The following is a 24748-nucleotide window of genomic DNA, read 5'->3' on the forward strand; positions in this document are numbered from 1 at the left end:
GGCGGGCAGAAGGGGTGCAGAGGAGTCGCACGCGTGTCCCCCTGCCCGCGCGACACGGCTCCGCAGCGGTTCTGCGCGCGCACGTGAGCTGTGGCTGGCAGGCTGGCGCGCGGTGCGGCGCGGCTGCTGCTTCGCGCTGCCGTCCGCGGCGCCCGCCTTCTCCTCCTCACCTCAAGTCACCCCCGTCCCCATCTCGCACCCTCAACTCACCCACACATCATGGGTATCTCGCGCGACAGCCGCCACAAGCGGGCCGCCACGGGCGCGCGCCGCGCCTACTACCGCAGTGCGTAGGCAGGAGAGCGGCGGCACAGGCGAGGCAGAGAGGCAGGGAGGAAGATGCAAGCAGATGGCACGGCGAGCAAGGGCCCGGCATGACGGGCAGCACGCCACATGACTGCCACACTTGCGCCGATGTCGCGGCAGCAGAAGCCTGTGCGCAGACGGGCCTGCAGGGGACAGCCAGGGTCGGGCAGGCAAGGCGGTGCGAGTGGGTGATGGTCGGCGCCTGCGCAAGGCAGGCCAATGTCTAGCCCGTGTCCAGTATGTCCCATCTTCGAGAACGCCCCCCACTGACATGTCCGCTTCCCCTCTCGTTGCGTCGTGCAGAGAAGCGCCAGTTTGAGATGGCTCGCCAGGCCTCCAACACGCGCATTGGCCCGAAGCGCATCCACACTGTGCGTGTGCGCGGCGGCAACATCAAGCACCGTGCCCTGCGTCTGGAGAGGTGAGTTGCTGCGAGAGGATGCCAGGAAGGGGAGAGCGAGAGAGAGCAGGACGACGGCGGGATGACAGCATGGCGGGAGAGAGGGCATGCAGGCGGGTACGAGGCGGCCAGAGCCAGATCGGCGTGACGGCGGGTGGGCATGGGCAACACGGTGTAGCGGCATCGAGTTGGGGAGCGATGGTAGCGGCGCATCTGCACGCTGCTAGAGGCCGGCCGGCCGGCCGGAGTGCACTGTGCGCGCGCTCCGTCAGGCAGATGCTGGACCTCTAGCGACAGGCACACCGGGCATGCGTGCGCACTCCGGCGCCGAGTGCGTGCCTTGCGACTCCGTACGGCCGCTGGCGAGCAGCAGATGCAATCTTGCTCTGCGGCTGGGTTGCTGCACGTCGGCGACACAGGGCAGGCACGCACCCCTCTCTGCGCACACAGCTCGCATCACATGCTCAGACACTGATGCCCGTCGTCTTACAGCGGCAACTTCGCTTGGGGCTCGGAGCACCTGACTGCCAAGACGCGCATTCTCGGCGTCGTGTTCAACGCGTCGAACAACGAGCTTGTGCGCACCAACACGCTGGTGAAGAACGCCATCATCCAGGTCGACGCCACGCCCTTCCGCCAGGCGTACGAGAAGCACTACGGCAAGCCGGTGACGAGCAAGAAGCGTGCCGCCGCCGCCGGTGCCGCCGAGACGGAGGAGGTCAAGAAGTCGAGCCACGTGACGCGCACGCTCGCCGAGCGCCAGAAGGACGCCAAGATCGACCCGCTCGTCGAGCAGCAGTTCGGCGCCGGCCGTCTCTACGCCGCCATCTCCAGCCGCCCGGGCCAGAGCGGCCGCGCCGACGGCTACATCCTCGAGGGCGCCGAGCTCGAGCACTACCTCCGTCGCCTGCGCGCCAAGGGTGGTGCCAAGCACGGCTAAATGCATTGCCCGTCTCGCCTTCCGTCCCTGCCTCGCACATGGGTGGCTTTGCGCGCGTGATGGAGAGTCCGCAGGGTTGTGTGCGTCCTGCGAAACCTCTTCTTTGCGTCGTGAGTTGCCTCTCTCTTGTACTATTCCACTCTCCCTCTGGCATCAAAGCAAGTCCACCCGCTCTGGTGTCCACCCCCTTCTCGTCACATGACACACACACACACATACGCACTGCACACACACACCACACACACCCATAGGGCTGCGCGTCGCCGAGTGAAGGCACGCAACGCTGCAAAAGATGACTCAGTTTGACATGATGCCTCCCATTGTGCGCTCGCGAGCTCGCCGTCTAGACGTGCCACGAAGGCAAGGAGCAGCGGGGGCGTTTCGAGTGGAGCAGCTGCACGGATGCTGGCGCTCAGGCCAGGCATCGCGGACTCCAGTCCAGAGCGAGGTAAGCGGGCACGGCTGTGCATTGCCAGGCCTACAGGCCCTCATCCGCCATTGAGCGCCAAGAAGAGCAGCTCCTCAAAGCGTTCGCCGCCGCTGCCCATCTCGCAGCGCGAAGCAGCTTCGCGCGACTCCTGTTCCGCCTCGCGCTCGCCGGATGGCGGATCCGCAGCGCCGCTCGATGGCTTCGCAGTCGGCCAGATGCGCCAGCCTTGCAGCAGCTGCGCATCGTTCGACGGTGCCAGAGCGCCTTGCGTGTCGGGACGGCGCGAGGCAAGGAAGAGGAAGTATTGGTCTGGCGCGTCTTCCTCCTCCTCCGCTGCTTCCTCGCCTTCGCGCTGCGGCTCCGTCTGCCTCGACTGAGCAGCACTTGTCTCGTGGGCTGAGCGGAAGTGCGACATCTTTGCGCCGAAGCGCTCCCATTCCTCGCCGTCCTTACAACGACGACGACACAAGACGGGCTCAAAGTCGAACCACGTGCCAAAGGCATGCCAGAAGGGCGCTTCCTTTTCCAGCGAGCGAATCTGGCGAGAATAGGGTGTGAGCCGTGACGGCGTGGGAAGGAGAGGCAGAGAGAGAGGAGTAGGGGCGCCCGCCCACCTTGTATGCTATCACCACCATCGGCCCACTGCCGCTCGCACAGTCGGTCAGGTGCAGCAGCGAGCGAAGCAGCGGCGCAAGCAGTTCGGGAAAGTAGACGAGGTCGGAGCAGAGGATGTGCGTGAGCGCCGCTTTGCCTTGCGTGCCGCTCTCGAGGTGTTGGCGCACTTGCCGGGCGCATGAAGCATCGCCCCACGGCAGCGGCATGACCTCGACGGCCGTCGAGCTCGGGACGTCAGCGCGGCCGACATTGCGTTGCAGCAGCGGCAGCACATTGTGCAAGTCTGTCAGCACCAGCTGCCCGCCTATGTTGTGCGATGACAGCTGACGAGCAAGATGCAGGCCTGCATAGCCCACGCCTGCGCCGAGCTCGACCAGGCGTGGCGCAGCGTCGAAGAGGGGACAAGGTGGCGAAAAATGAAGGAGTGGATGAGACGGACGGAGATAGAGGCGCAGAAGATATGCTGCCTCCCTATAGGGAGCAAAACTGTCAGCTGGCACGATGCGCAGAAAGACAAGAACGTGCAGACTGACCAGATGCGCCCGGCAATGCCGTACGCCGCTATGTCTGCCTCGTCGGCATAGATGTCGTCGGCGGCATCTGCATCAGCCGCATCTCCAGCCTGCTGTGGAGCGCGCGACGAGGTGATGCGCAGCGCCGGCGGAAAGTTGGGGTCGTGGAGGCGCGACGAGGAGGCGAGAGGACTGGCCATGGATCGCAGCAAGACAGCGTGGCTAGAGCACGCAGCGCGCCCGTCGCGGTCCTTTGAGGCAGCTCTGTGCGTCCGATGTCGCCCGGCCTGCTGGTTGCGACGCTTGACTTGCGCCTCTCTGCGCCTTGAGGATGTGTAAGTGGAAAGCAAGAAGGGCGAGGCGGCGAGGTGACCCAGAGAGAGGCGCGCGAGAGCGACTCGCACCTTCGTGCGCGTCTGCCCAACTCGGCGCGCGCTGCAGGGCCGGCGCGGCGCGTGGGGAAGGCGCGCCTGGCCCGAGCGCATCTCGTGCCTCGCTGACAGCCGGCGGCCGGCTGCGGCATCCAACACCCTGCCCTTCCACCACCTCAGCCTCCTCCACCACTCTTCTCCGGCTCGGCAGCGCGCGACTCGAGGCTTTCAGGCGCGGCTCAACCTCATCGCCTCACCGCACTCTGCGGCAGCCGTGCACATCATACCCTCCTGGGCCGCGCTGCTCAGCCTCGCGATCGCGCTGGCGCTGCTGCCCTGTTGCGCACTCCTCCCGAGCGGCACGTCCCCTAGCACCTGCTGTGCCTGACGGACTACCAGCCGCCGCCGCGGCACCTCGCGCCCTCTCCTTCTGCCGGCCCTGCTTGCTTAGCAGGCACACTCGAGTTGCTTGAGTCAGGGCGCGCAGCTCTCTGCTGCAGGTGCTCTCGGGTGCCGGCGGTGCTCGGCTCGGCTGTGGCCCTTCGCCGTGCTGGCGAGTGGAGGGGTGAGCGAAGCGCTCTCGTGACACCCGTAAGCACCCGTCTGAGGACCAGCTGGCCGCCATGTCCCGCAAGAAGTCGGTGCGGGTGCCGGACCTGCGCTCGCGCATCACGCACGAGAATGCCTCGCTCGGCGGCGGCGTCGACGGCTCCATAGCCGTCTCGTCGTTCTCTCGCGGCACTGCCGGCCTTCCTATGCCGCAACAACAGGCACAGCAGTATCAGTCCGGCTTCCACGGCGGGCACGCACACACAGCAAGCAACGCCTCCGTCTCGTCCTTTGCCGCCATGCGCGGCGCGCCGCAACAGGGGCAACAGCAGCAGCAGCGCCAGCCGCCGCCCGCCGAGCAGTACGGCATGCCGCGCTCGGGCAGCAACGACATGCTTGCTCCGCACTCGCAACAGCAGCAGCAACAGCAGCATCATCTCGGTGCCGGACCCTCCTTCGTCTCACTCTCGCCCTCTGACTCCATCTCCAACTACGAGGGCCGTGCTGGCGCCGGCGGCAGCAACGCGTACGGCGCGCCTTCGCATCTCGGCACCGGCTTCGAGCCATCAGCGGCGAGCGTGGCCTCCTTTGCCCAGGCGCAGGACGGCGGGCCCATACGGCCTGCACGCAGCATGCGGCGGCCTCAAGGTGCGCCGCCGCTCCCGGCGGCGCGCTCCCGCGCTGCCACATCGCCTAGCCGCCATGAGGCACCTGCTGCGCCGCCAGCTGCTGGTCGCAACCTGTTGGGCGGGCGCGGCGCGCGTCCAGCTGCGACGGACCGGCATGCCACGAGTGCACGCCTGATGGCCAACATGAACGGCGTCGACGGCGCTAGCTCAGGCGGCGAGGAGGACACGTTCGAGGATGCAGAGGCGTACGAAGACCCAAGGCGAGCGCGACCACGCGAGCCGGCGGCCCCCAGCTTCACCTCGCCGACCGTCGGCACGCTCTCGAAGCCCGCTGAGCCGGCTGCGCTCGGTAGCGTGCTGAGTGCGCTCAGTGCTGCAGGACGCAAGCAGGGCGCGCAGCGGATACTGAGAGGCACAACGGCCGAGGAGGAGAGCAAGCGGCGCAAGACTGAGCGCAAGGTGGAGGATGCGCGTGCCAAGGAGAGCAGGCCGCTCGAGTCATACGTCGATCGAAGGGACGAGAGAGCGTTCAGAGGCATCAACGGTGAGTCGGAGCGCGTATCATGCTGGCTGAGCGAGTGCTGAGGCGGCTCGTGCAGCGGTGCTGCGCAAGGTCAAGGCAGAGTGGGGCTTCGTGGCAGACGACGACGTGAGTGCCGCCCTCGTGTCCGGCCAGCGCATGGCATGAAGCTGAGGCCATGCACGGCATACGCCAGTTCAACGCCGTCTCCCTCGCCCTCTCACTCCTTGACGAGAGCTCGCTCGGCTCGAATCGCCGCGAGTTCGAGGAGATGAAGCATCACATCGAGTCATCGCTGCAGGGCACTGTTGATGGTACGTCCAGCTCTGCAATTCGCACTTCTCTGCCAGGCTAACGAGCGGCGCACACAGACCACTACGAGTCCTTCGCATCGGCCATCACGCTGCACAATGGCGTCCTGCAATCGCTCGGCGCCGCGCAGAGCAGCGTGTCGGGCGCACGTCGCCGCCTGCGCGAGTCTCGCGAGGCGCTCGGACAGAAGCGGGCCGACCTGGTGCAGCTCTGGCAGCGCAGTCAGGGCGTCAAGGAGTCGCTGCGGCTGCTCGACATCATCGAGCAGCTCAAGGGCGTGCCCGACCGTCTTGAGAGCCTCATGTCGGAGAAGCGCTTCCTGCAGGCGGTGCATCTGCTTACTCGCAGCCTGAAGATGATCGAGAAGCCCGAGATCAGCGAAGTGGGCGCGACGGCCGACCTGCGCACGTACCTCAAGACGCAGGAGCAGGGCATGCTCGAGATTCTCATCGAGGAGCTGCACAACCATCTCTACCTCAAGAGCTTCTTCTGCGACGCGAGATGGAAGAGCTACGTGCCAGGTCAGGAGGCACTGCCAAGCGTCGAGTTCGGGCAGGAGTACGATGCGCCAGCAACGCTCGCAGAGGGAGACGAAGCTGCTGAGACGACGCCCCGCGCTTTCGCTCGCGCTGAGGACGAGTCACGAGCGCCAGGCGCTGCATCTGCTGCTGCGGCCAACGACCGACCGCTGAAGCTGTCGCGCTATCTGACGGCACTGAGCGCGCGGCCGGCGTATGACGAGAACCTCGCCAACGACTTCGGCAACCTGGGCCTGGGTCCTTCGCTCTCTGGCACCGGTGGCGTGTCCTCTGACGCATTGGCGCAACGAGCGGGTACCATGCCTGGCTCGCACAGCACCGACTCTCTCGCCGGGCATGCTGCGCCAGGAGGTACGACCCACGACGGCGGCGTGGACTTTGGGCACAATCCGGAGGCCGACAGCTTCCTGTACATTGAGATGCTCCTCGAGGCACTGGCGCGCCTCGGCAAGCTCAGCCTTGCTCTCGATGTGGTGCAGCAGCGCTTGCCTGTCGAGCTGCACCAGCTTGTCGATGCGACGATCGAGGAGGTCGATGCAAGGTGAGTGCCGCGCCGACATGCGCGCAGGGCGCGGCTGACGCTGCATGATACAGGAACGGGCCCTTGCGCGGCACGTCTACAGGCGCAGCGGTGCAGCCCGAGTCGGTCTTGCTCGCCTCGTCCTCAGCGCTGGCGCGCAGCTTTGCGGAGAGCACGCGCTCGTCGTTCCGGTCGAGCGTCGGCGGTGCATTCAGCGGCACGATGTCATCAAACGGGCGGCCGCACAGCACAGTGCTCCGTCTGTCCGAGATCGAGAGCTCGTCAGTCGTGCGCGATAGCGAGACGATGCGCGACCTCTTCTGGACGCTGTTCTCCAAGCTCGACGCTGTCCTGCAGGGACATCGTGTAGTGCACGAAGTCGCGAGTAAGATCGCCAGCCGCGCCGACAGCAAGGATGCCAAGACGCTGCGTAAGACGTCGCCCTCGAGCCTTGTCGCAGTTTGGCGGCCGATCCAGAACGAGGTACGCACGTTGCTGCACGACCATCTGACAGATGACAGTCAGAGCGCGTCGGCCCGACGGAACGCTGTCGTCTCGGTCAACGAGGTGCTGCGCTCGGGCCAGTCCGGACGCGATCGCTCCAAGAAGCTCTTCCGCCTCGCCGAGCCTAATGCCGGGCGCGGCACCGGTGGTGTCGCCGTCGCCCGGCGCGATGCAGCACCGCTGCGTCGGCACGAAGAGGCGCTCACCGCTGCTCTGCGCGCCTCAGTGCCAGGGCTGGTTAGCGCGCTCGATCCAGCTGGCAGCAGCATCTCGGCGCAGCAGCAGTACCAGCAGCAGCAGGTCATCGTCTCTGCCTCGCGCACCGCCGAGCACGCTGCCGGAGGCGGCTACCGCCTGCTCGTCAAGCCGGATGCCTTCAACGTCAGCGTCCTCTTTCAGCCGGCGCTGGCCTTCGTCGAAAGGGCGCAGTTTGTCATTCCTGGCGGCGCTGCTGGAGGCGAGGCGGGCAAGGGCTTCAGCGCCTTCCTTGATGAGTTTGTGCAGGACGTGTTCCTGCCGCAGCTGGACGAGAAGGTGCAGTCGCTCTTCCAGAGTGCCGTTGGAGGTGAGTGATGATCTGCTGCGTGTGGATTTACGAGGCTAACCTGCTGTGCTCCCCAGGCCCCGATGCGTTCCAGGAGGATCCTGCCTCGCGCTCTCTCTCGCAGCGCCCGATCGTCAAGTCCGCCGCAAACGTGATCGTGCTCATCGACAGTCTATACTCGATGCTGCGCACCACGCCCTTCCATCGCGAAAGCGTGAGTCTCGTGCAGCCGTCGCGCACGAAGCAGCTGCTAACGCGTCGACGAGCAGTACTCGCACTTGATCATCCAGACGATCGTGCAGTACTACCAGCGCTGTCAGGAGCGCTTCCAGGGTGAGCGTTGTGTCCGTCGTGTGTCGACGATTGCTGCTGACAGCCGGGAGCAGATCTGATCGCCGCCGACGTGCCTCTGGACGCGCATGGCGATCCGGCGCCGCACGACGGGCCACCCCACATGCTGTCCGCAACGTGGGCGCAGCGGCCCGAGTTGAGCGCCGTGCTCTCGCAGCTCCTGACTGCCACAACGCCGTCGGAAGCCAAGCGCACGCTGCACGCGCAGGAGAACCGCTTCGAGCTGGCATACGCAGCGCGCAACCGAGTCGCTCAGCAGGGCCAGACGGGCGGCTCGGTGCGGGCGGCAGACATGATCACTTCGCGCAAGCGCCTCATGGCGCTTGGCAATCTGCAGCACAGCATGGTAGGTTGTGGCCGGCTCAGTGTGACAGACAGAGAGCTGACAGGCTTCTGCAGCGCTGGTTCTTGGTGCACGTCTCGCGGCTGCGCGCTACCGAGAAGGCGATTGGCGTCGCGCCTGCCCCGACTGTGGTGAGTCTCTGCTACATCGGCCAGCAGGCTGCAGTGCTCATGCATGCTCCTCTCTCGATGCAGCGCCTCTCCATCATCGGCTCGCTGGCCCCACAGAGGAGCAGCAAGGAAGAGGCGGAGGACCGCAGTCTGCCGCTGCCCCTCGGCGCCGACATGGCCATGTGAGTCGTCCTCTCTGTTCGGTCCTCAGCTTCCGCTCATGCATCTGCTTGCGATCAGGCGCTTCGCCGCACTGCCACGCACCTTTGGCCACCTGGCCAACACGATCCTGATGACGCTGCGGCTCGAGCTGCGGGCGCGCACGATCCATCACCTCGACTTAGCCATCACCGAGGGCAACTACCTCGTCGAGGAGGCGGTGCTCGAGCCTGACCCGCACGTCGTGGACCTCAATGCCGAGCTGGCGTCGCTCGACGACACGTTTGCGGACAGCGTCTCGCCCGAGCAGCACCGGTGAGTGCGCCGCATTCTCCGCGCATGCACGCAGCCCTGACACTGTTGCACCACAGGTTCCTCTTCTCCGGCCTCGTCTCGCTGATGGACACGATGCTGTGCGCCGCTGTGCGCCGCGTGCGCGCGATCAACGCGCAGGGCGTGACGAAGATGATCCGCAACATCTTGGCGCTGCAGCAGAACCTGCGCAACATTGTCATCGCCGACACGAGCGCACTCACGTCGCTCGAGCAGAGCCGCACGAAGCTCGAGGCGAACCGCGAGGCGATTGGCGCAGACACGGAGCGCTGGAACAACTTCGACCGCAGCCGCCGTCTGTGGGAGCTGCTCACGAAGGAGCCCGGCGTGCGTCCGTCGACATGCTCATCTGACGCACGCACTGACGACGTCACCCTTCTGCGCAGGCGATGCTCTCGACGATCCGCACCACGCCAGCGGCCAAGAAGGCCACGTTCGACGAGTACCGCTCGGCACTGACGCTGATGCTCGGCCTCGACAACAGCGGCGGCAGCAGCAGTGGCGGCGCGCCCACGACGCCCACCTCGGCTGCGCCGGCGCTCACTGCCGCCACCAGCGGCGGCTTCCCCGGCGCGTCGCTGCGTCCGGGCACGACGCACCTGGCCAAGGACGTGTCGCGCCAGAAGTTCAACGAGCTACTCATCGAGCTGCACGAGGTGGTGAGTAATTGCTTGCCTTGGGCTCTGCTGCGCCGCCATGCTGAGGCGCGCTCTTTGCAGGCCGGAGACTCGAACGGCGACATCTCGGACTAGAGCGTAGAGCAATCCCTCCTCGTGCCACACTTGCGACGGCGCCAGCACTGGCCTCGCAATACCACACCTTTCTGCCCCTGGTCATGCCTGCAGCTTGCAGTGTCTGCCATTTGCACGAGGCTACCAGTTCCAGCCGGGCCGCTTCCACGCATTGACCACGGGGCGCGCCACGCGCACGACGCCGGCCGTGCCGATGCTGCGCACGCGCCGGCGCGCAAGGTCGAGCGCCTTGCGCTCCTTTGCCTCCCACGTCTTGCCCTCGCGCAGCACGATGCTCAGCCGCGCCGTCGGGTGCTTGCGGATGCCCGTCTTGCCGCGGCCCTTTGGCTCGATGCTGTGTTCGACGCGCGGCGTCAGTGGTCCATCGCAGGAACAGAACACACAGACACGGGCAGCACACTTACGTCTTGTACCTGCGGCCCTTGCCCACCCATGCCTCGGCTACGACGAGGTGATTGGGACGCAGGCCCTTCTGCACGGCATGCTCTCGCGCCAGCGCCAGGGTGCTCTTGATGCGCTTGCTGGCCTTCTTGCCGCTGAACTGCATCTGCAGGATGGCATGGTCGATGGGCTTGCCGCCGATCTGGTCGGCGAGCATCTTGAGCTTGCGCGGCGAGATGCGGAACGCCGCCGTGGAATACTTGTGCTCGTCGTACACTGCCACGGCCTCGCCTCCGCCCGGCGGCACGGCCATGCGCGGCACGCTCCACCGTTTCCGCTGCGTGCGCAGCACGGCCTTCTTGCGCTGCGCAGCCCGCCGTGCTTCGAACGCCAGATCGCTGGGCTCAGCGCTGACGTCGGCCAGCGGATTGCCCTCCGAGTCGACACCCATGTCCACCTCCGCGGCCGGCGCGCGCGTGGCAGGCTCCGTCGGGCCGCGCTGCCGCGACGCACGCTCGCGCTCCAGCCGGTTGCCCGTGGCGAGGCGCGAGGCGCCGTCACGAATGGTGCGCATGCGCGAGAAGAGGCCGTCCATCATGCCAGGTGCGCGCGCAGACGAAGAGAAGCTGCGATCGAGGGCAGGGTCAGCAGACCGCGACATGGGGCGCCAGAGGTGCGGCCCAAGCCGGGGACACTGCGGCGCTAGCGCTCAGACCACAACGTCGCAGACGCCGCAGCGCCGTGGCCCGGCCGCAAGCCTCTGTCCACGGCGGTGTGCAGCTCTGTCCACTCACGAGCGCATAGCCACGCGCCCGTGCTGCGTCGCGAGGGAGCCGGCAGCGGCCTGCCGCGCGACGTGAGCCGAGGAGCGCGCGACGCTGGCAGACGCCGACGCCGAGGCGACGGCTGCGAATGCGGCCGAGGAGCGTGCTGCCATGCTGTGCAGCGCCGAGGTGGAGAGCGCCGGGCGGAGGAGGAGGCGGGAGTGGAGCAGAGAGAGGCAGATGCGAAGGGTGAGGCGGCTGCCGTGAGACCGCCGCGCGCGTCACGTGTGGCCGGTCGGCCGTCTGGCTGGACAGGGCCACGGCTGTGGCGCGACTCCGCACAAGGCGCGCCGGGCACCCAACTCGTGAGATTCTGCGCCGCCGCGCCTGCGCCGAGATGTGGCTGCGCATGCGCGGTGCGACGGTGCAGGCGTCCGCGGTGGAGGTGTGAGAGGCTGGCCCCACCGACTGCGCACTCCTCCAGCTCACCACCACCTCTCCCCCGCTCACTCTGTCTCGCCGTCGCTATGCGAGGCGCCTCGCCGCCGCCGCCGCCCGACGCTGATGCGGATCCCGCGCCGCCGGGCTATTACCCGCACGCCGGGCCCTCGGCATCGCTCGCAGCGCCGCCCGCGCACGACGCCGGCTCTGCTGCGCCGGCTGCAGCGCCTGCTGCTGCCGCTGCTCCCGACGCAGCCGGCTTCTTCGACATTGTGCCGCGCGCCGACGCCACCAGCTTCCAGGCCGGCTACCTGGGCCTCGACGGCTTCGAGGCGTGGGTCAAGGGCGACGTGCTCGTCAAGCTCGATGCGCAGAACGTCGTGCAGAATGTGCAGCGCTGGTGAGCCACAGATCGTCAGGCAGGCCATGCGCCTGGGCCTTGCCGCTGACATGGCGCGCGCGCTGCAGCACCATCACCTTTACCGCCCTCGAGTCGACGGCCAGCCAGAGCGTCACGCTCTTCACCTCCACCCAGACGCTCTGGCACAGCGCAGGCAGCGGCAGTCCCTCGAGCTCTGCACAGCTCGCCTCGGCGCAGCTGCCGTCGACGTTGCCCTTCTCCTTTGCGCTCACCGCTGATCTGCCGCACTGCATCCACCTGCCCTCGAGCGGCATCTCGTATGCGCTCAGCGCCACGCTGCACTCTGCCTCGGCAGGCGACGTGCGCTGCAGCGTGCCGGTGCATCTGACACGCTACACGCGGCCCGGCCCGCTGGCGGCGCTCTCGAGCAGCAGCAGCCCGCGCCGCGGCGCTGTGGAGCCGCATGTGTGGGCCGTGTCCTCGCCGACACCGCTGGCCATCCAGCTGCGGCGCACCCTCTTCCGCCGCGCAGAGCCGATGGAGGTGCGCGTGCGCATCCCGCCGCCGCAGCAGACACTCGTGGCAGAGAAGGGCCTGCGCCTCAAGGCGGTCGAAGCCAGCTTGCTGCGCGTCATCACTGTCCGCGACGGGCACAGCTCTGCTACAGTGGCGACAGCCAGCGCGGCGGACGGCAAAGCGCGAGAGGAGGCTCCGCGCTATACGGAGACGCAAGAGCTCGGCGCCGGCTCCTCGTCGGCAGGCACAAGCGGCGAGAGCAGCGGACGCTTCGAGTCGCTCCTGGCACACTCGGGAAAGCTCTGTCGCTTCCACTCGCGGCATCCTATCCTTCTGCGGCTGGCGCTGCATCCGCCCTTCGACATTAGCAACATGCCTTACCCACATCCAGATCACGACGCAGCACGAGGCGGGCCCGTTGCTGCTCGTGTGGGCGGCGGAGGCTGCGAGAGCGTCAGCCAGGAGACGCTGCTGCATACCGTCGACTTTGTCGTGCGCGTGCGCGTCGTCATGCGCGGCGGACAGGGCGAGGACCGCGATGTGCTGGTCGAGAAGACTGTCGATGTCCTGCCGGGAGCTGCTGGGCTTCACGAGGGCGAAGAGGAGGACGCTGATGAGGACATGGTCTCCGAAAGACGGAGCGAGAAAGAGCGACTGCGCAGAGACGAGGAAGCCGGGGCGTCCAGAGCAGGAGGCAGTGGCTCGAGCGGCGCCTCGTTCGAAGAGTTCGGCTCGGACCAAGAGTACGACGGGTACGAGGACGTCGGGCGCTCGTTGCATGCTCGACGTCATCGGGACGAAGCAGCGGGCGGCTCGTCGCTCAATGCCCCGCGTGCGCATTCGGATGGGCATCTCGGCGATGAGACGCTCGACGTCTCCATGCTGCTCTACGACTCGGCCAACTCGGACACCGCCTCGCCTTCCTCGCCTGGCAGTGCGCTGCCTCTCTTCTCGCACGACGAGCAGCCGCCGCATGTCTTTGCCGACGCACGTGGCGGTGCACAGGACGCTGAGGATGACGCGCCACCCTCGCTGTTGGAGAGTCGACATGACCTGCAACTGCAACTTGCGCCTCCAGCGCACGGCGATGCTCACGATGGCGCTCAGACGGAGGCGAGCTACACCATCAACGATGCCTCTCATCCGCCGCTGGACGCCGACTTGAGCGGCTATGCGCCGCGCGACGAGGTGGCGAGGTACACGATGACTCCGCGTTTGCTGCCTCCATCTCTCAACACCCCACACGCTGCCATCGGCGCACGGCTCTCGTCGCGCGTAGTGCCGCGCAGCAGCATCGTCGAGACGTCGCTTGCTTCATCATCCACGAATGCTGGCGCTTCGCTGCCGCATCAGCCAGAGCACGCGCAGCAGCATGCCCGCGAAGACGCCGAGCCGCCGCCAGGCTATGCGGCCCCGCCCTTCCCAGCGCCTCCTCCGCTGCTGCTCTCGCCGCCCGCGAGCGCAGGCGAGCAGGGCCATGCGCATGCCCAGCAGCGCCCGCCTGCGTACCCTGCCGCTGCTGCGCCGCTCGGGCCGCCGAGCTACGAGGCGTGAATTGTCCATCTATTGCCGCGTCGAGCGTTGATGTGTGACATCGCCTTTGCGTGGTCTGTGCGTCGCTGAGACCGAGCTCTGCTGTGTGCAGACGGCGCCTGCGAGCTGGCACCCGTGGCGCAGCTACCTGAGATCGGGCAGCGCATAGGGAGGCAGTTCACCCGGCCCTGGCGATGCGGCCATCGCACGCTGGACGTCGCTACGCGCTGGCGGCAAGCCATGCCATGGGCGCTCGGTCATCTCAGGATGCGTTCTCTCTTGTCGCCGATGCCGATGCTGCACAGAAGCGCTGTGAGGGTGCCTGGCGGAGTTGCCAGCTTCTTGCGCCCGTCATGCATGAGCCAAGTGTAGGCCCGAGCGCCGCGCTGCGTGGGAACGGGCCGCTGCGCCATGCTGAGGCTGTGTGCTGCGCTCTGGAGCGCAAATTAGAATCTCGAGCGAGCCGAGAGCGCAGGACAGATGCGGGGTCAAGCGTTCATGCCGCGTGCCGAGCCGTGGTGCAGACGGCAGCAAGAGACGCAGCATCAGCATGACACGCTGCGGTCGGCCTGCGGCCTGCAACGCTGAGCGGCTGTTGTGTGCCGAGGCAACGGCGCCTCAAGCGGCATGGTGCGGAGCCGAGGTCTACGCTGCGCTGGTGCACGCCGCTGAGTTGGGTGCGGCTGCGGCCGGGTGACGCTGAGCTGCTGCTTCTTCTTGCAGACCTCACTTCGCGAGACTCTCCCTCCGCTCGCTCACGCAGTCCCACAGCGGCTCAGCTCCTCGTCAGGGTCAAATCTATCGAGAGGCCGGCACAGTGGCGATCGCAAGGGGACGAGGGCGGCAAAGTGACTCTGGAGGGTCGGGCATTGGTCGCTGAGCCTTCTCGCTGCTCGCACGCCTGTCCCCTCCACCTTCACGCGGCAGCCGGGCCGGCCAGCCGTGCGCGCGCTAGCGGATGAATCAAGAAGAGGGCTCTCGCCGCGGCTCTCGACGTGCCGGAGCCGCGAGCCAGCCTTTCAGCACGTTGACAGCCTCGACTGCGCAGGGTCGAAGCCGGGGCGAGGAGCGCGGCCGCTGAGGAAGAGACGAGCGAGCGCCATGCAGCGAACACGAAGAAGCGCGAAGAAACGACGAGCGAGGCGCGACGGCGGGACGAGACTTGCTCTGGCGCAGCCGATCGTGGCCGTCGAGATCGGCGCGCCAAGGGCACCCTCCCTGACCGCGCCAGCGACGACCTTCGCGACAGCGCCAGCTGCGTGGAAGCCTCTGGTAGCCAGCATCTGCAGAGCATGTCGAGCTCTGAATGAGCGGCCTGTATGCTGGATGGACGGCCGAGCTCGACGGCATTTGGCGACGCAGAGTCAGAGTGCGGGGCGACGCTCTTGATTTCGGCGGCAGCGCGTGCCGCGGCCGTCATGCGCAGGATGCAGGCGCGCCTTGTGGTGCGCCACACGCGCTACGCCGGCGCCGCCTGCGCGCGCCCTTGGGGGCGGTGCCGAGCGCTAGCGGGCCGTGAGGACGGGCCCCATGGCAGCGCTGCGTGCGCCGTGCCGGCGTGCCCTTGGCCGCGGGTTGCCCTTGGATGCTCGAGACGTCACTTCGACCCTCTGGCCGGCGCTCGAGTACAAAGCGAGGCGGCACCGGCTGCGCACTGCGAGGCCCCCCGCTCTCGCACCCATCCATCACCTGCGCACACGCACACGCACACGCCCGCCCGCCATGGCCCTCTCGCCGCAGCCGCGCGCATACACGCTGCCCATGTCGCCGCTCGTCAGCGCCGCTCCGCCCGCCTGTCCGCGCACGGCCGGCGGTGCGCGTCCGCGCCGCTGCTCGCTCACGCTGCTGCCGCTCGCGGACGACGCCGCCGCGTCGGGCAGCGCCCTCGCCATCACGCCCGTCGGCGACTCGGTGCTGCTGCCCTTCCTCGACCGGCCGGCCGAGGTGCGCCAGCTGCTGCAGCATCCCGCCAACAAGGCGCTGCTTGCTGCGCTGCAGGCCGCGCAGCCCGAGTGGGCCCGCCTCGAGCCGCTCCTCGCCGAGCCGCGCGGCCGCTTCACCGACCGCGCCTGGCTGCGCAAGATCCGCTCCGTGCTCGGCACGCGCCGCGCACGCGAGTGCGACCGCCTCTTTGCGGCGCTCGGCGCCGACGGCAGCCTGCTCGTCTCGAGTCTGAGCGCAGCCGAGACCCGCTCGGCTTCGCATGCGCGCTACGACAGCTGGGCCACGAGCGACGGCGAGGATGTCTCGTCCGACGGCGATGACATTGCCGAGGTCTCGCACTCGCCAGTCGTGCAGAACACATCGGATGCACACGCCGACATCCACGACGAGCCGCTCGACGTCGAGGCGCTGCACACCTTGCCTCGCCAGTGGCACGCTCCTCAAGCCACGCTTTCTCCCGCCGCCATGCTGAGCCGCGCACCAGACGTCAAGCACATGCCAGCGCACAGCCGCTCGCCCAGCCAGTCGCACCTTCAATGCTCCGGCTCGCTGCCCGACATCGACGAAGAGCCGCCGGCCACCTCGCTCATGCGCACGTCACCGCCCACAACGCCCGGCGGCCACACTCTCTCATCCCTTCCGGCACCGCGCTCGCGCCGTCAAAGCCTCAGTCTCGACGGCTCACCGGCGGACATCAAGGCGGCTCTCAGCTCGGCACCGCCCGTCGTCGGAGTCCGCTTCGTCGCCGGCGACGTCGAGACGCGTGGTGGGCTGCCGCCGTCGGAGGAGCAGGTCGAGCAGTTGCGCGGCGCAAAGTTCAAGCGAGTGCGCCGTCTCAGCTCGCTTGTCTCGCCTCAGCTCGCTCCCGGCGCAGAAGACATGCGAGCTTCCGCACGCAGGTCAGTCAACTCTACGGCGCGTCCGCGCTCTCAATCACTGGCGCCCGCGTACGGAGTGCCCGTCGCTCGCGGCGTCGGCGTGGCGCCTTCGCAGCGTCGTCGTCTATCCTTCGCTCGTTCGTTCGGCGAGCTCAATCCTCCTGCGCGTGCCCTCACCGCCGCGCCGCTCGCCACTCTCCCGCCCGGATCGCCGCGTGCCGACCGTAGCGCTTCCGAGTTCGCCTCACGCGCCGATGCCGATGGTGTGCCGCTGCTGGAGCGCATCGCCCAGCTCGAAGCTACGGGCGCCGAGAAGCCCGCATGGCTGGGTCTCCTGCCCGACGGCCGCACGCGTCACCCGAGCGCGGGCGCCGCAGCAGGTAAAGCTTCGCTTGCAGCCTTTCGCGCTGGCCTCGGCCTCGAGATGCGCAGCTGCACGCCGTCAAGTCGTAGCGCGGTCAGCTCGAGGACGCCCTCGCCAGCTGCTGGAGCTTCGACCCAAGCCAAACTTCACCAAGACGAGGAGCAGGCTGCAGTCGTCGAGGCGGCCAAGCAGGATGCCGCAACTGCCATGCAGCGTCGCCACAGCAGCGCCGCTGCGCTTGAGGCGTCTGCGCCGGTCGACAAGCCGCAGCATCTGCAGAGTCAGGCTCAAGAGCAGCCCATGCCTCCCGCTACGAACCTAGAGCCGCTGGTGACGCAGCCTCGTCAGGTCAGTCGCGACTCGCCGTCCTCCCTGTTGTCGCAGCGCGCTGATGATCTTGCTACTCAGACACCGACTCGCATTGGCGGCGTCAGTCTCGCCATCGGAGGCGGCCTGTCGCTCCGTCGTGCCCAGCCCAAGCTCGAGGCCGAGATCAAGTCGCCGACCGCGAGCGCTCCGCAAAGTGCCTCTCTCTCGGCCAGCACAAGTCCGATGCCGCCGACGTCTGCTACGTCGATCACTTCACCGCGCGTCTTCCGCCGTCCTGGCGGCTTTGCGGCCTTCTCTCGCGAGTACGAGCGTGCGTATCAAGCGCGCCGCAGACGCCATGCGCGTGCGTCGAGCAGCGCGAGCATCGAGAGCGTCGCATTCAGCACTGGCTCTCAAGCGATTGCCTCGGAAGACGACGACGACTTCGATGACGATGGCGAGAGCGAGCTGTACGCCTCCGAGTACGACTCGCGTGCACGCACGCAGCAAGACGAAGACGCAGCGCCGCTCTCCAGCCACGCCATGGAGCGCAGCTTCGCCGCCGCCTCGTCTCGGCACTTCTCAGACATGTCTGATGGAGGCTTTGCTCCTCTCACGCCGTTCTCGCCCTCGCCGAGTGGACGCACGACTCCGGCGTCCTCGGCGTGCGTCTCGCCGGTGCAAGAGCGCAAGGCCTTCGCCACTCCCGTCGTCAGTCCCAGCATCGCGGAGAGCTGGCCTTCGTCGTGGAACAGCGGCGCAGGCAGCGGAGCAAGCCGTGCGATTCCTTCTGTCGCGCTCCCGCGCGTGCGTAGAGAGCCGACGATGCTGCGCAATCGCCGTCTGCCTTCTCCTCCGCCCGGTCGCTCCACGCTGCTCTTCGCCATTCCTCCCTCTCAAGACCGACGTTCGGCACTGGCGGCACTGCTCGCTGCGCCCGAGGCGTCCAGTGTGCTGGCGCACATCTCGACCACACTTGGCGACGGCGCTCTCACGGCGCTGCACCGTCTCGTGGCGTCCCAGCCGCGCGCCGACCTCTCGGACGAGGAGCTGCTGCAGCGCCTCGGGCGCGATGTCTTCCGCCTCGTCGACGCCGCATCGCCGTCGCCCGATGCACACGAAGAGCAGGAGCGCCTCTGTGACCCCAAGTACGCCGAGCGCTGGCACGCCTTCGAGCGCCTCATGAAGGACCTCTTCGGTCTCGACGCTGCCGTCGTGGCCGAGGCGCACGGCCGCGCCGGTCCGCCCGTCGACTGCACCGCACGCAAGCCCGCTCCGCCTCAGACCACCTAATCTTTCGCTACGACACGGACACGACTCACTGCCGACTCGAGAACGCGCTGGCCATAAACGATGCCTGCGCGCACCCCTGCTCCCGTTCCTGATGCCCTTACGAGCCCTGACCCTAATGACAGACGACGCAACACCCACGCACACACACGACCTCACACGCTCAGACGCTACACACAAGCTTGCCGATGTCACCCTCACCCCACCATCTGTACTCTGCCGCGATGACGCACACTCATACCTCTCTCAGCGCCTCGCGCCCCTCTTGCACGCCGTCTAGGCATCCGAATCCATCAGCTCAGCCCCATGTTCCGTCCGTCGGGCGACGGGTGTAGATCAAAGCGTGTGTTCAGGTCAGCTCATGATAGTCAGACATCGAGGCGGATGTGGGTGCAGAGTCGAAGCACGCATGGACAGGGATGTGAAGGGGAGAACATTAGCTGCGGAGCCGGGACGAGGGCGGGTCGAGGACGTAGAAGGATGCAGAAGAGATGTGGATGTCGTGCGTAGGCGTCCCAGACGCTGGAAGCGGACGCTCGCAAAGCCGAGTGAGGGGCTCGCAGGGGCCGCCTAGTAGCTGCTCGGTTGCGGCGGGTATCCCATGCCCGACTTGCCGGGCGCCAACCGCCCCGAGGGCGCGCCGGGGCTGCCCATGCGCCCGCCGCCACCGAGCGGCGGGGGTGCGGCAAAGGCACTCTCGTGCGTCGAGATGGAGCCGGGGCCCATGACGTCGACATCGCCCGGACCCAGCAGAGGGTCCTTGACGTCCCACACGGCCGCCTTGGAGCCAACAGAGAACTCGAGGTCCTCCTTGGTGATCGAGTCCCAGTCTGCCGAGGAAGCGTCAGCGGCAAGGCGCGCAGCTCGCTCAGAGCTGCGACGACTCACACTTGTAGATCATCATGACGGAGAAGAGCAGGCAGAGCACGCCAAAGAAGGTGCCGTCGATGTAGTGCTTGACGGCAACGCAGATTTGCGTCGAGAAGCCGAACATGAGCACGCATGCGGCGACAAAGGCGAGCACGCCAAACGTGATGTCGCCGAGCGGCCAGCGGTCGTCGAGCGTGCGCAGCACGAGCACGACCTGCGACACGACGTAGATGACGACGCACACCGCGGGGAAGAGCAGCTGCACGATCCACAGGCCCTGCGTCTTCGTGGGCGACATGCCCGCGGCGCCCTTGAACGTGGCAAAGGCGACGAGGAAGCCAAGCGCAAAGAGCACAAACGAGGATATCCGCAGGAACTGCAAGCCGCAATGTCAGTCGCCGGGCGCTGGGGCACTGCTGCATGTGGACCACGCACCCAAAGACTCTTGGGCGTGCCGTCCTCGGCGAACTGGAAGCCGACGAAGCCGTTGATGAGCAGGCACCAGAAGATGCTCGTGCCCAGCCCGACGTAGATGGCCGTGAAGACCGAGTAGACGGGCGAATAGGTGGGGATGATGGCCGAGTCGAGGAAGATGGCGAGCATCTCAGAGACGGCGTACAGGTAGAAGAAGAGTACGATCTCCTTGCGCCCTGACGTGCACGCAGTCAGCAGGCTGCGCGAAGTGTGGAGCAGCGCCTCTGCCTGTCGGCGGTCCTCGACTGCTCCTCGCGCCGGCTCTCTCGCCGCGATTGCAGTCGTGCCGCACGTTCCGCCTCGCAGCAGCACTCACCGACAGCTGTGTACTTGCTGCGAATGTGGTACACCATGATCGCCGTCATGACGAGCGCGGCAATGTGGATGAAACATGTGGCTGTGCGAGCGACGCTCTGGTCAGTGCAAGTTCCAGCCTCGGCGTGCGGGGTGTAGACACGAAGGCGGACGATGGCCATCGAGCGCCAGCACCGCCAGGCGACCGGTGCGCCGCGCATCTCGATTCGTGCCTTCGACGTAGGCGTGCAGGCCGCCAGAGTGAAGGAGTCACGCCGACGGAGCATTACACTGCCGGATCGCACACGAACTACTAGCATCGCGCGTCGAGACGAGCACAGAATCGAGAGCAGCGTGGTCTGTCCTCGACAATGGCGGAAGCTCTGAACCGCACAGAAAGCCGGCTAGAGCGCGGCCCGCGCGCGGGGAGTCGGCCGCACCTCAAACATTCGCGGCCCTGTGGCCCGCGCTTTGCGACCGAGGCATGCCTGCCGCGCACTCAGACAGCGCTACTGCATGCGTCGCAGCCGCAGCGCCCGGCGATGCGGTCAATAGCCACCGCGTTCCGCTTCGTGCCACGTACGGACCTGACCGCGCGTCTGCGCTATCTAGCTGTGCGCTTTGACCAGGCTCGAGGGCCTGCACCATCCACACCACCACTGTGCAGGTCCCTCCTTACGCGCGTGGCGCTCCTGCACAGGCACCTCCGCGGCGCCGACTCACCGGGCTGGAAGATGAGGGTGCTGTTGATCTCGACGTTGCGCGAGTAGCATTTGGGCTCGATGCCGAGGCCCGAGTCGCCGAGCAGCGGGCACACGACGAGCGCCACGCCGTCGCAGATGCCGTCGTAGGAGAGAAAGGAGAAGCCCATGGCGGGGCTGGCGGGCGCGCTGGCCGGCTCGCGCGCTCGGTGTGTGTGCGGGCTCGATGCTGGGGCAGCAGACGCGCGAGGGATGCGCTGTGCGGCGCGGCAGACGGGTCAGACGCGGCGAGACGGAAAGGCGCGAAGAGGGCGGACAATGAAGGAGAGTGGCGGGCGAGCAGATCAAGACACGAGTGTGAGCGGCGGAGCGAGGGGGAGATGGCGGTGCGGACGCAGGCTCGAGGCTGAGGGTCCATCGACACACGCGCCGCCGCGCGCGGGCGCGACAGCGGTGTGGCGCTGCTGCAGCTCTGCCGCGCCGCCGCCAGGGGCTGGCCGCGCCTGCAGCGGTGCAGCGAACGCGCGGCGCCTAAATCGGGCGCACGTGACGCGCCGCCGGCCGATGCGGTGCAGGTGGCCGCTCTTGGCCGAGCTCGCTGTTGGTCTCGCTCCGCTCTCCCTCCTCCACCGTCCGTGCGCCCCGTCTCCTGCCTCGGCCACTGCTGCACGCCTCATCGCCGGCCGCTCACAGTAGCGTCACTCGCATCGCATCTCGTCTTCGCGGCTCAGCATGGTGCGTGCCCTCTCCGCGCGTAGCCTGCACTCCGCTCATCTACCGTGCAGGCGCTCTCGGACCGCATCGTCGGCGGCGCACTGCTCCTCATTGCCGCCGGCGTCTTTTCCTACTACTCCGTCTGGGCGCTCGTCCTGGTGCGTGTCTTGCTCTTCTCCTCTCACCTGCCCCGGCCCACGCTCGGCGATGGCTCATGCCTCCACTGCAGCCCTTCTTCCCCGCCGACTCGGGCGTGCACAGCTACTTTCCGGCGCGCGTCTGGGCCGTGCGTGGTCCTGCACTGCTGCTCGTCGCCGGCCTCGGCGGCATCGGCCTCTTCGTGGGGCGCGTCATGCAGAAGGAGGCAGAGGCAAGGCGGCTCAAGGAGGCACGGAGGAGCGCATGAGAGGGCGGAAAGACGGGAGCGGCGAGGGGAGAATAGATCAGTCACGCATCAGACGAGCGCAGTGGGCGTGGCTGATGCCTGCGGGCTGGTGCACCGCGCGAGGTGAGTCAGAAGGCGGTCTAACGATGGGAAGAGCAGCCGCAGCGAACCGCCACGAGCGAGATTTGCACTCGCGCGCATGTCGCAGCCAGCTGCGCGATCAACTCGGACAGAAAGCACACGGACGTGAAAGGATCGTTACAAGCGCTGCGTCATGCTGGGCATCTGGGCCCGCGTGAGGGTACATGCGTAGGTACTGTACAAGCGAGGTGACTGAGCGGAGCAGGCTGAAGGACAGCGAGAGGAGGGACGATGCTGGCTGAAGGACAGCGAGAGGAGGGACGATGCTGGCTGAAGGAAAGCGAGAGGAGGGGGCGATGCGGTGCGAGAAGAGAGGGTGTGAGACACAGGTGACGAGGTCGAGGATGCGGATGGACGCTGCTTGGCCAATGCGGCTCAGCGCGGAGCCGAGGCGGACGCAGCAGCCGGCGGGCTGGCGCTGGTCGCGGCGCTACGAGCGAGCGGGGCAGCGCCGGCGAAGGCCGTGCCGGCAAACTCCTTCTCGCCCGTCGACGGACGCGGCGAGAAGAGCGGGCTGTCGTTGGCGCGGGTGCGTGCCGCCACCGAGCTCTCTGCGACGACGGCTGGTACGGCGACCGAGCCGGTGGCTGCAGCTACGGCTGCGGCAGCAGCTGCGTCTGCGGCGGCCTCGTCGGCCTGGGCCTGCGCGAGCTTCTTCGCCTTGGTCATGCGCGGCGCACGGCCGCTGCCGCGCTTCGCCGCCGTGGCCGACGTGCCGCGCGTCTTGGGCTTGGGCGAGGCGCGCTTCTTCTTGAGCGGCGGCTCGACGACCTCCTGCTCCTGCTGCGCCGGCGAGTTGACCGACGGCTGGCTCGAGCCGTTCTGGCCGCGCTCCTGCAGTGCCGAAGAGCGGCGGATCGGAGGTGCCGCGGCGCTGCTCGACGACGTGGGCAGCAGGAAGCTGGAGTGGGACTGAAGGAAGCTGGAGTTGGTCACCAGCGCCTCGGCGCGCGCCTGCTCGGCCTCGCTGGGGCGCTGCAGGCCGACGGCGTTCTCGCGCTGCATGAGCAGCAGCGAGCGGTGCGCCAGACGCTGCTCCCACGCGTCGAGCTCGTGCGTGCGCAGCAGCGACCACTCCTCGGCGGCCGCGGCCCAGCGGCGCTGCTCGGCGGCGAGCGAGTTGACCTCGACGCGCTGCGCCGTCACGGCGCGCTCCTCGGTCTGCAGCTGCTGGCGCACGTCGTCGTTGTGCCGGCCAGCGGCCTCGATGCGGCGATGCAGGTCGCCAAACGTGTGCTGCAGGTAGTGGCCCAGCAGCGGCGACTCTCGCAGCTGATTGAAGAGCGCCTCGTCCTGCGCCGAGAGACCGACGGGCGCTGCGCTGTTGAACGAGGCGTTCTGCTGCTGGAAGGCGTTCGGCTGCTGCTCCTGCTGCTCGGGCTCCTGCTGCTGCGCAGGCTGCGGGCGCGCCTGGCCGTACTGAGCGTGCTTCTGCTGCGCCTGCGGCGGCTGCTGTGCCTGCTGCGCCTGCTGCTGCTGCATGCGCTGTTGCAGGTGGTACTGCTGCTGCTGACGCTGCATGTGCTGCTGCTGCTGGAGCTCCTGGTTCTGCAGCAGCAGCGGCGCGTACTGCGTGCCGACGAGCATGGCCGGGCTGATCGAGGCAGTGGGCGGCGCCTGACTGTACGACGCGGCGGGCATGGGCATGCCACGGCCGGCCGTCGCTGCAGCACGTTCGGGACTTGCGTTCCTCGAGGCCGCCTGCTGCGAGTGACTGCCGTAGTGCGTCGCGGCGCCCTGCGACGACGCCAGCGCCGTCTCGCTCAGCAGCGCGACGCCGTCGGCGCTGTTGCTGCGCTGGCTCTCGTCGTTGAAGGCCGTCGACCAGGAGGCGAAGCTGGCGCTGTGCGGCGGCGCCGAGACGTCGGGCGAGTGCTGCGGCGATGCATGCGCCGCTGCGTCACCAGCCGGCGGGCTGCCGCTGCCGTGCGACTGCGAGTGCGCGTAGCTGGGCGCGAGCTCGCCCTGCGACAGCGGCGACGGCACGTGGCTGGCGTGCGAGAGCACCGTCACCCACGGCACAGTGCCGTTGCCGGGGAAGGTGTTGCTGCCGCTGGCTGTGGCCGGAGCGGCGCTGCTGGCGGGCGGCGTGTAGGTGTCGAGGTGCGCCGTGCCGCTGCCCGAGGCGGTCGGCGGGGCGGCGCGAGCCTCGTGGTCGCACATGGCGGTGCGAGGCGGTGTGTGGTGCGGTGGAGTGCTGCGACTGAGTGCCGGGTGCGAGGTGGTGGTCGAGAGCAGAGAGCCGCAGCGATAAGTGCGGCAAAGAGGGCGAGGCGTGCGGCCGAGTGCTGCGCCCAGGGGTCCATCGCTGGCCAATCGGGCAGGCGCGGCGGGAGGGGCGCGCCCAAATCGGGAAACACGCGCCGCGCCGGCGTTGCGAGGCAACGGGCCGGCCAGCGCAGCACCGCCCGGCCGCAGCACCGTCACCCTTTAACTCATCGCAGAGCAGCCGCGACAGCTCCCAGAAGAGTACTCAGGGCCCAAAGTGCCCCAGAAGTTCGGTAATTCGAGGCGTGAAACCTTTGAGAGACGGCGGGCGAGCACTCGCGCCTGCGGCAACGGCCCTTGAGTGCGGACGGAGGCCCAGCTCGCTTGACCTCGCACGTCCTGCCACTGCGGCACGGCTGAGAGAGAGGCCTGTCGCAGCTG

The 24748-nt window shown here is 67.8% G+C and overlaps 10 protein-coding genes across 10 annotated transcripts; 5 read left to right on the forward strand and 5 right to left on the reverse strand.

The window, feature by feature from the left end:
- The first annotated feature begins 179 nt into the window (after positions 1-179).
- Positions 180-1948, forward strand: FA09DRAFT_332012 (putative RPS8A-ribosomal protein S8.e). Its single transcript, XM_025743277.1, has 3 exons — positions 180-286; positions 610-727; positions 1199-1948. The coding sequence occupies exons 1-3, from the start codon at positions 220-222 to the stop codon at positions 1644-1646; spliced, it is 633 nt and encodes a 210-aa protein (XP_025595975.1). The 5' UTR covers positions 180-219; the 3' UTR covers positions 1647-1948.
- Positions 1943-3572, reverse strand: FA09DRAFT_332014 (hypothetical protein). Its single transcript, XM_025743278.1, has 3 exons — positions 3225-3572; positions 2691-3162; positions 1943-2614 (listed from the first exon to the last, which is right to left on the reverse strand). Exons 1-3 carry the CDS (start codon positions 3401-3403, stop codon positions 2135-2137), a joined length of 1131 nt encoding a protein of 376 aa, XP_025595976.1. The 5' UTR covers positions 3404-3572; the 3' UTR covers positions 1943-2134.
- Positions 3573-3736: 164 nt separating this feature from the next.
- On the forward strand, positions 3737-9825 carry FA09DRAFT_332015 (hypothetical protein). The gene is made up of 14 exons (XM_025743279.1): positions 3737-5296; positions 5352-5401; positions 5469-5586; positions 5644-6664; positions 6718-7712; positions 7769-7905; positions 7961-8024; positions 8078-8388; positions 8442-8516; positions 8580-8677; positions 8736-8969; positions 9026-9314; positions 9374-9646; positions 9707-9825. Exons 1-14 carry the CDS (start codon positions 4198-4200, stop codon positions 9737-9739), a joined length of 4797 nt encoding a protein of 1598 aa, XP_025595977.1. The 5' UTR covers positions 3737-4197; the 3' UTR covers positions 9740-9825.
- On the reverse strand, positions 9715-11031 carry FA09DRAFT_332016 (ribosomal protein L22). Its single transcript, XM_025743280.1, has 2 exons — positions 10144-11031; positions 9715-10073 (listed from the first exon to the last, which is right to left on the reverse strand). The coding sequence occupies exons 1-2, from the start codon at positions 10779-10781 to the stop codon at positions 9860-9862; spliced, it is 852 nt and encodes a 283-aa protein (XP_025595978.1). The 5' UTR covers positions 10782-11031; the 3' UTR covers positions 9715-9859.
- Positions 11032-11411: 380 nt separating this feature from the next.
- Positions 11412-13756, forward strand: FA09DRAFT_341013 (hypothetical protein; the record flags this gene model as incomplete). The annotated part of the gene is made up of 2 exons (XM_025744386.1): positions 11412-11725; positions 11794-13756. 2 exons carry the CDS (start codon positions 11412-11414, stop codon positions 13754-13756), a joined length of 2277 nt encoding a protein of 758 aa, XP_025595979.1.
- A 714-nt stretch (positions 13757-14470) lies between these two features.
- On the reverse strand, positions 14471-15249 carry FA09DRAFT_137593 (hypothetical protein). Its single transcript, XM_025739111.1, has one exon. The coding sequence runs from the start codon at positions 15153-15155 to the stop codon at positions 14652-14654; it is 504 nt and encodes a 167-aa protein (XP_025595980.1). The 5' UTR covers positions 15156-15249; the 3' UTR covers positions 14471-14651.
- Positions 15250-15457: 208 nt separating this feature from the next.
- On the forward strand, positions 15458-18836 carry FA09DRAFT_347063 (hypothetical protein; the record flags this gene model as incomplete). The annotated part of the gene is made up of 1 exon (XM_025744790.1): positions 15458-18836. The coding sequence occupies one exon, from the start codon at positions 15458-15460 to the stop codon at positions 18521-18523; it is 3066 nt and encodes a 1021-aa protein (XP_025595981.1). The 3' UTR covers positions 18524-18836.
- Positions 18837-18851: 15 nt separating this feature from the next.
- On the reverse strand, positions 18852-21221 carry FA09DRAFT_332021 (hypothetical protein). Its single transcript, XM_025743281.1, has 5 exons — positions 20882-21221; positions 20181-20261; positions 19826-20040; positions 19409-19766; positions 18852-19350 (listed from the first exon to the last, which is right to left on the reverse strand). Exons 1-5 carry the CDS (start codon positions 21027-21029, stop codon positions 19091-19093), a joined length of 1062 nt encoding a protein of 353 aa, XP_025595982.1. The 5' UTR covers positions 21030-21221; the 3' UTR covers positions 18852-19090.
- Positions 21222-21641: 420 nt separating this feature from the next.
- FA09DRAFT_291547 (hypothetical protein) lies at positions 21642-21964 on the forward strand (the record flags this gene model as incomplete). The annotated part of the gene is made up of 2 exons (XM_025739981.1): positions 21642-21731; positions 21803-21964. Coding segments are annotated over 2 exons (252 nt in total), but the record flags the coding sequence as incomplete, so codon positions are not given.
- A 510-nt stretch (positions 21965-22474) lies between these two features.
- FA09DRAFT_341017 (hypothetical protein) lies at positions 22475-24262 on the reverse strand (the record flags this gene model as incomplete). Its single annotated transcript, XM_025744387.1, has 1 exon — positions 22475-24262. The coding sequence occupies one exon, from the start codon at positions 24260-24262 to the stop codon at positions 22475-22477; it is 1788 nt and encodes a 595-aa protein (XP_025595984.1).
- Between the last annotated feature and the right edge of the window lie 486 nt (positions 24263-24748).

The sequence above is a fragment of the Tilletiopsis washingtonensis genome (genome assembly GCF_003144115.1).
Source record: "Tilletiopsis washingtonensis strain MCA 4186 unplaced genomic scaffold FA09scaffold_21, whole genome shotgun sequence".
Taxonomy (NCBI): Eukaryota; Fungi; Basidiomycota; class Exobasidiomycetes; order Entylomatales; genus Tilletiopsis; species Tilletiopsis washingtonensis.

What these genes read in the sequence shown, in the direction of transcription:
- FA09DRAFT_332016 (XM_025743280.1), bottom strand. Translation starts at nt 10,781, where the DNA reads ATGTCGCGGTCTGCTGACCCTGCCCTCGATCGCAGCTTCTCTTCGTCT. An exon ending in AAGGGCCGCAGGTACAAGAC is followed by an intron (nt 10,074 to 10,143) that starts GTAAGTGTGCTG and finishes CGTCGAACACAG; the next exon opens with CATCGAGCCAAAGGGCCGCG.
- FA09DRAFT_332015 (XM_025743279.1), top strand. Translation starts at nt 4,198, where the DNA reads ATGTCCCGCAAGAAGTCGGTGCGGGTGCCGGACCTGCGCTCGCGCATC. An exon ending in GTCTCGCCCGAGCAGCACCG is followed by an intron (nt 8,970 to 9,025) that starts GTGAGTGCGCCG and finishes GTTGCACCACAG; the next exon opens with GTTCCTCTTCTCCGGCCTCG. An exon ending in TCATCGAGCTGCACGAGGTG is followed by an intron (nt 9,647 to 9,706) that starts GTGAGTAATTGC and finishes CGCTCTTTGCAG; the next exon opens with GCCGGAGACTCGAACGGCGA.
- FA09DRAFT_137593 (XM_025739111.1), bottom strand. Translation starts at nt 15,155, where the DNA reads ATGACGGCCGCGGCACGCGCTGCCGCCGAAATCAAGAGCGTCGCCCCG.
- FA09DRAFT_332014 (XM_025743278.1), bottom strand. Translation starts at nt 3,403, where the DNA reads ATGGCCAGTCCTCTCGCCTCCTCGTCGCGCCTCCACGACCCCAACTTT. An exon ending in GGCATTGCCGGGCGCATCTG is followed by an intron (nt 3,163 to 3,224) that starts GTCAGTCTGCAC and finishes TGCTCCCTATAG; the next exon opens with GGAGGCAGCATATCTTCTGC. An exon ending in TGGTGGTGATAGCATACAAG is followed by an intron (nt 2,615 to 2,690) that starts GTGGGCGGGCGC and finishes TATTCTCGCCAG; the next exon opens with ATTCGCTCGCTGGAAAAGGA.
- FA09DRAFT_332021 (XM_025743281.1), bottom strand. Translation starts at nt 21,029, where the DNA reads ATGGGCTTCTCCTTTCTCTCCTACGACGGCATCTGCGACGGCGTGGCG. An exon ending in CACCCTCATCTTCCAGCCCG is followed by an intron (nt 20,262 to 20,881) that starts GTGAGTCGGCGC and finishes TCGCTCGCACAG; the next exon opens with CCACATGTTTCATCCACATT. An exon ending in CAGCAAGTACACAGCTGTCG is followed by an intron (nt 20,041 to 20,180) that starts GTGAGTGCTGCT and finishes CGTGCACGTCAG; the next exon opens with GGCGCAAGGAGATCGTACTC.
- FA09DRAFT_332012 (XM_025743277.1), top strand. Translation starts at nt 220, where the DNA reads ATGGGTATCTCGCGCGACAGCCGCCACAAGCGGGCCGCCACGGGCGCG. An exon ending in GCGCCGCGCCTACTACCGCA is followed by an intron (nt 287 to 609) that starts GTGCGTAGGCAG and finishes TGCGTCGTGCAG; the next exon opens with AGAAGCGCCAGTTTGAGATG. An exon ending in CGTGCCCTGCGTCTGGAGAG is followed by an intron (nt 728 to 1,198) that starts GTGAGTTGCTGC and finishes GTCGTCTTACAG; the next exon opens with CGGCAACTTCGCTTGGGGCT.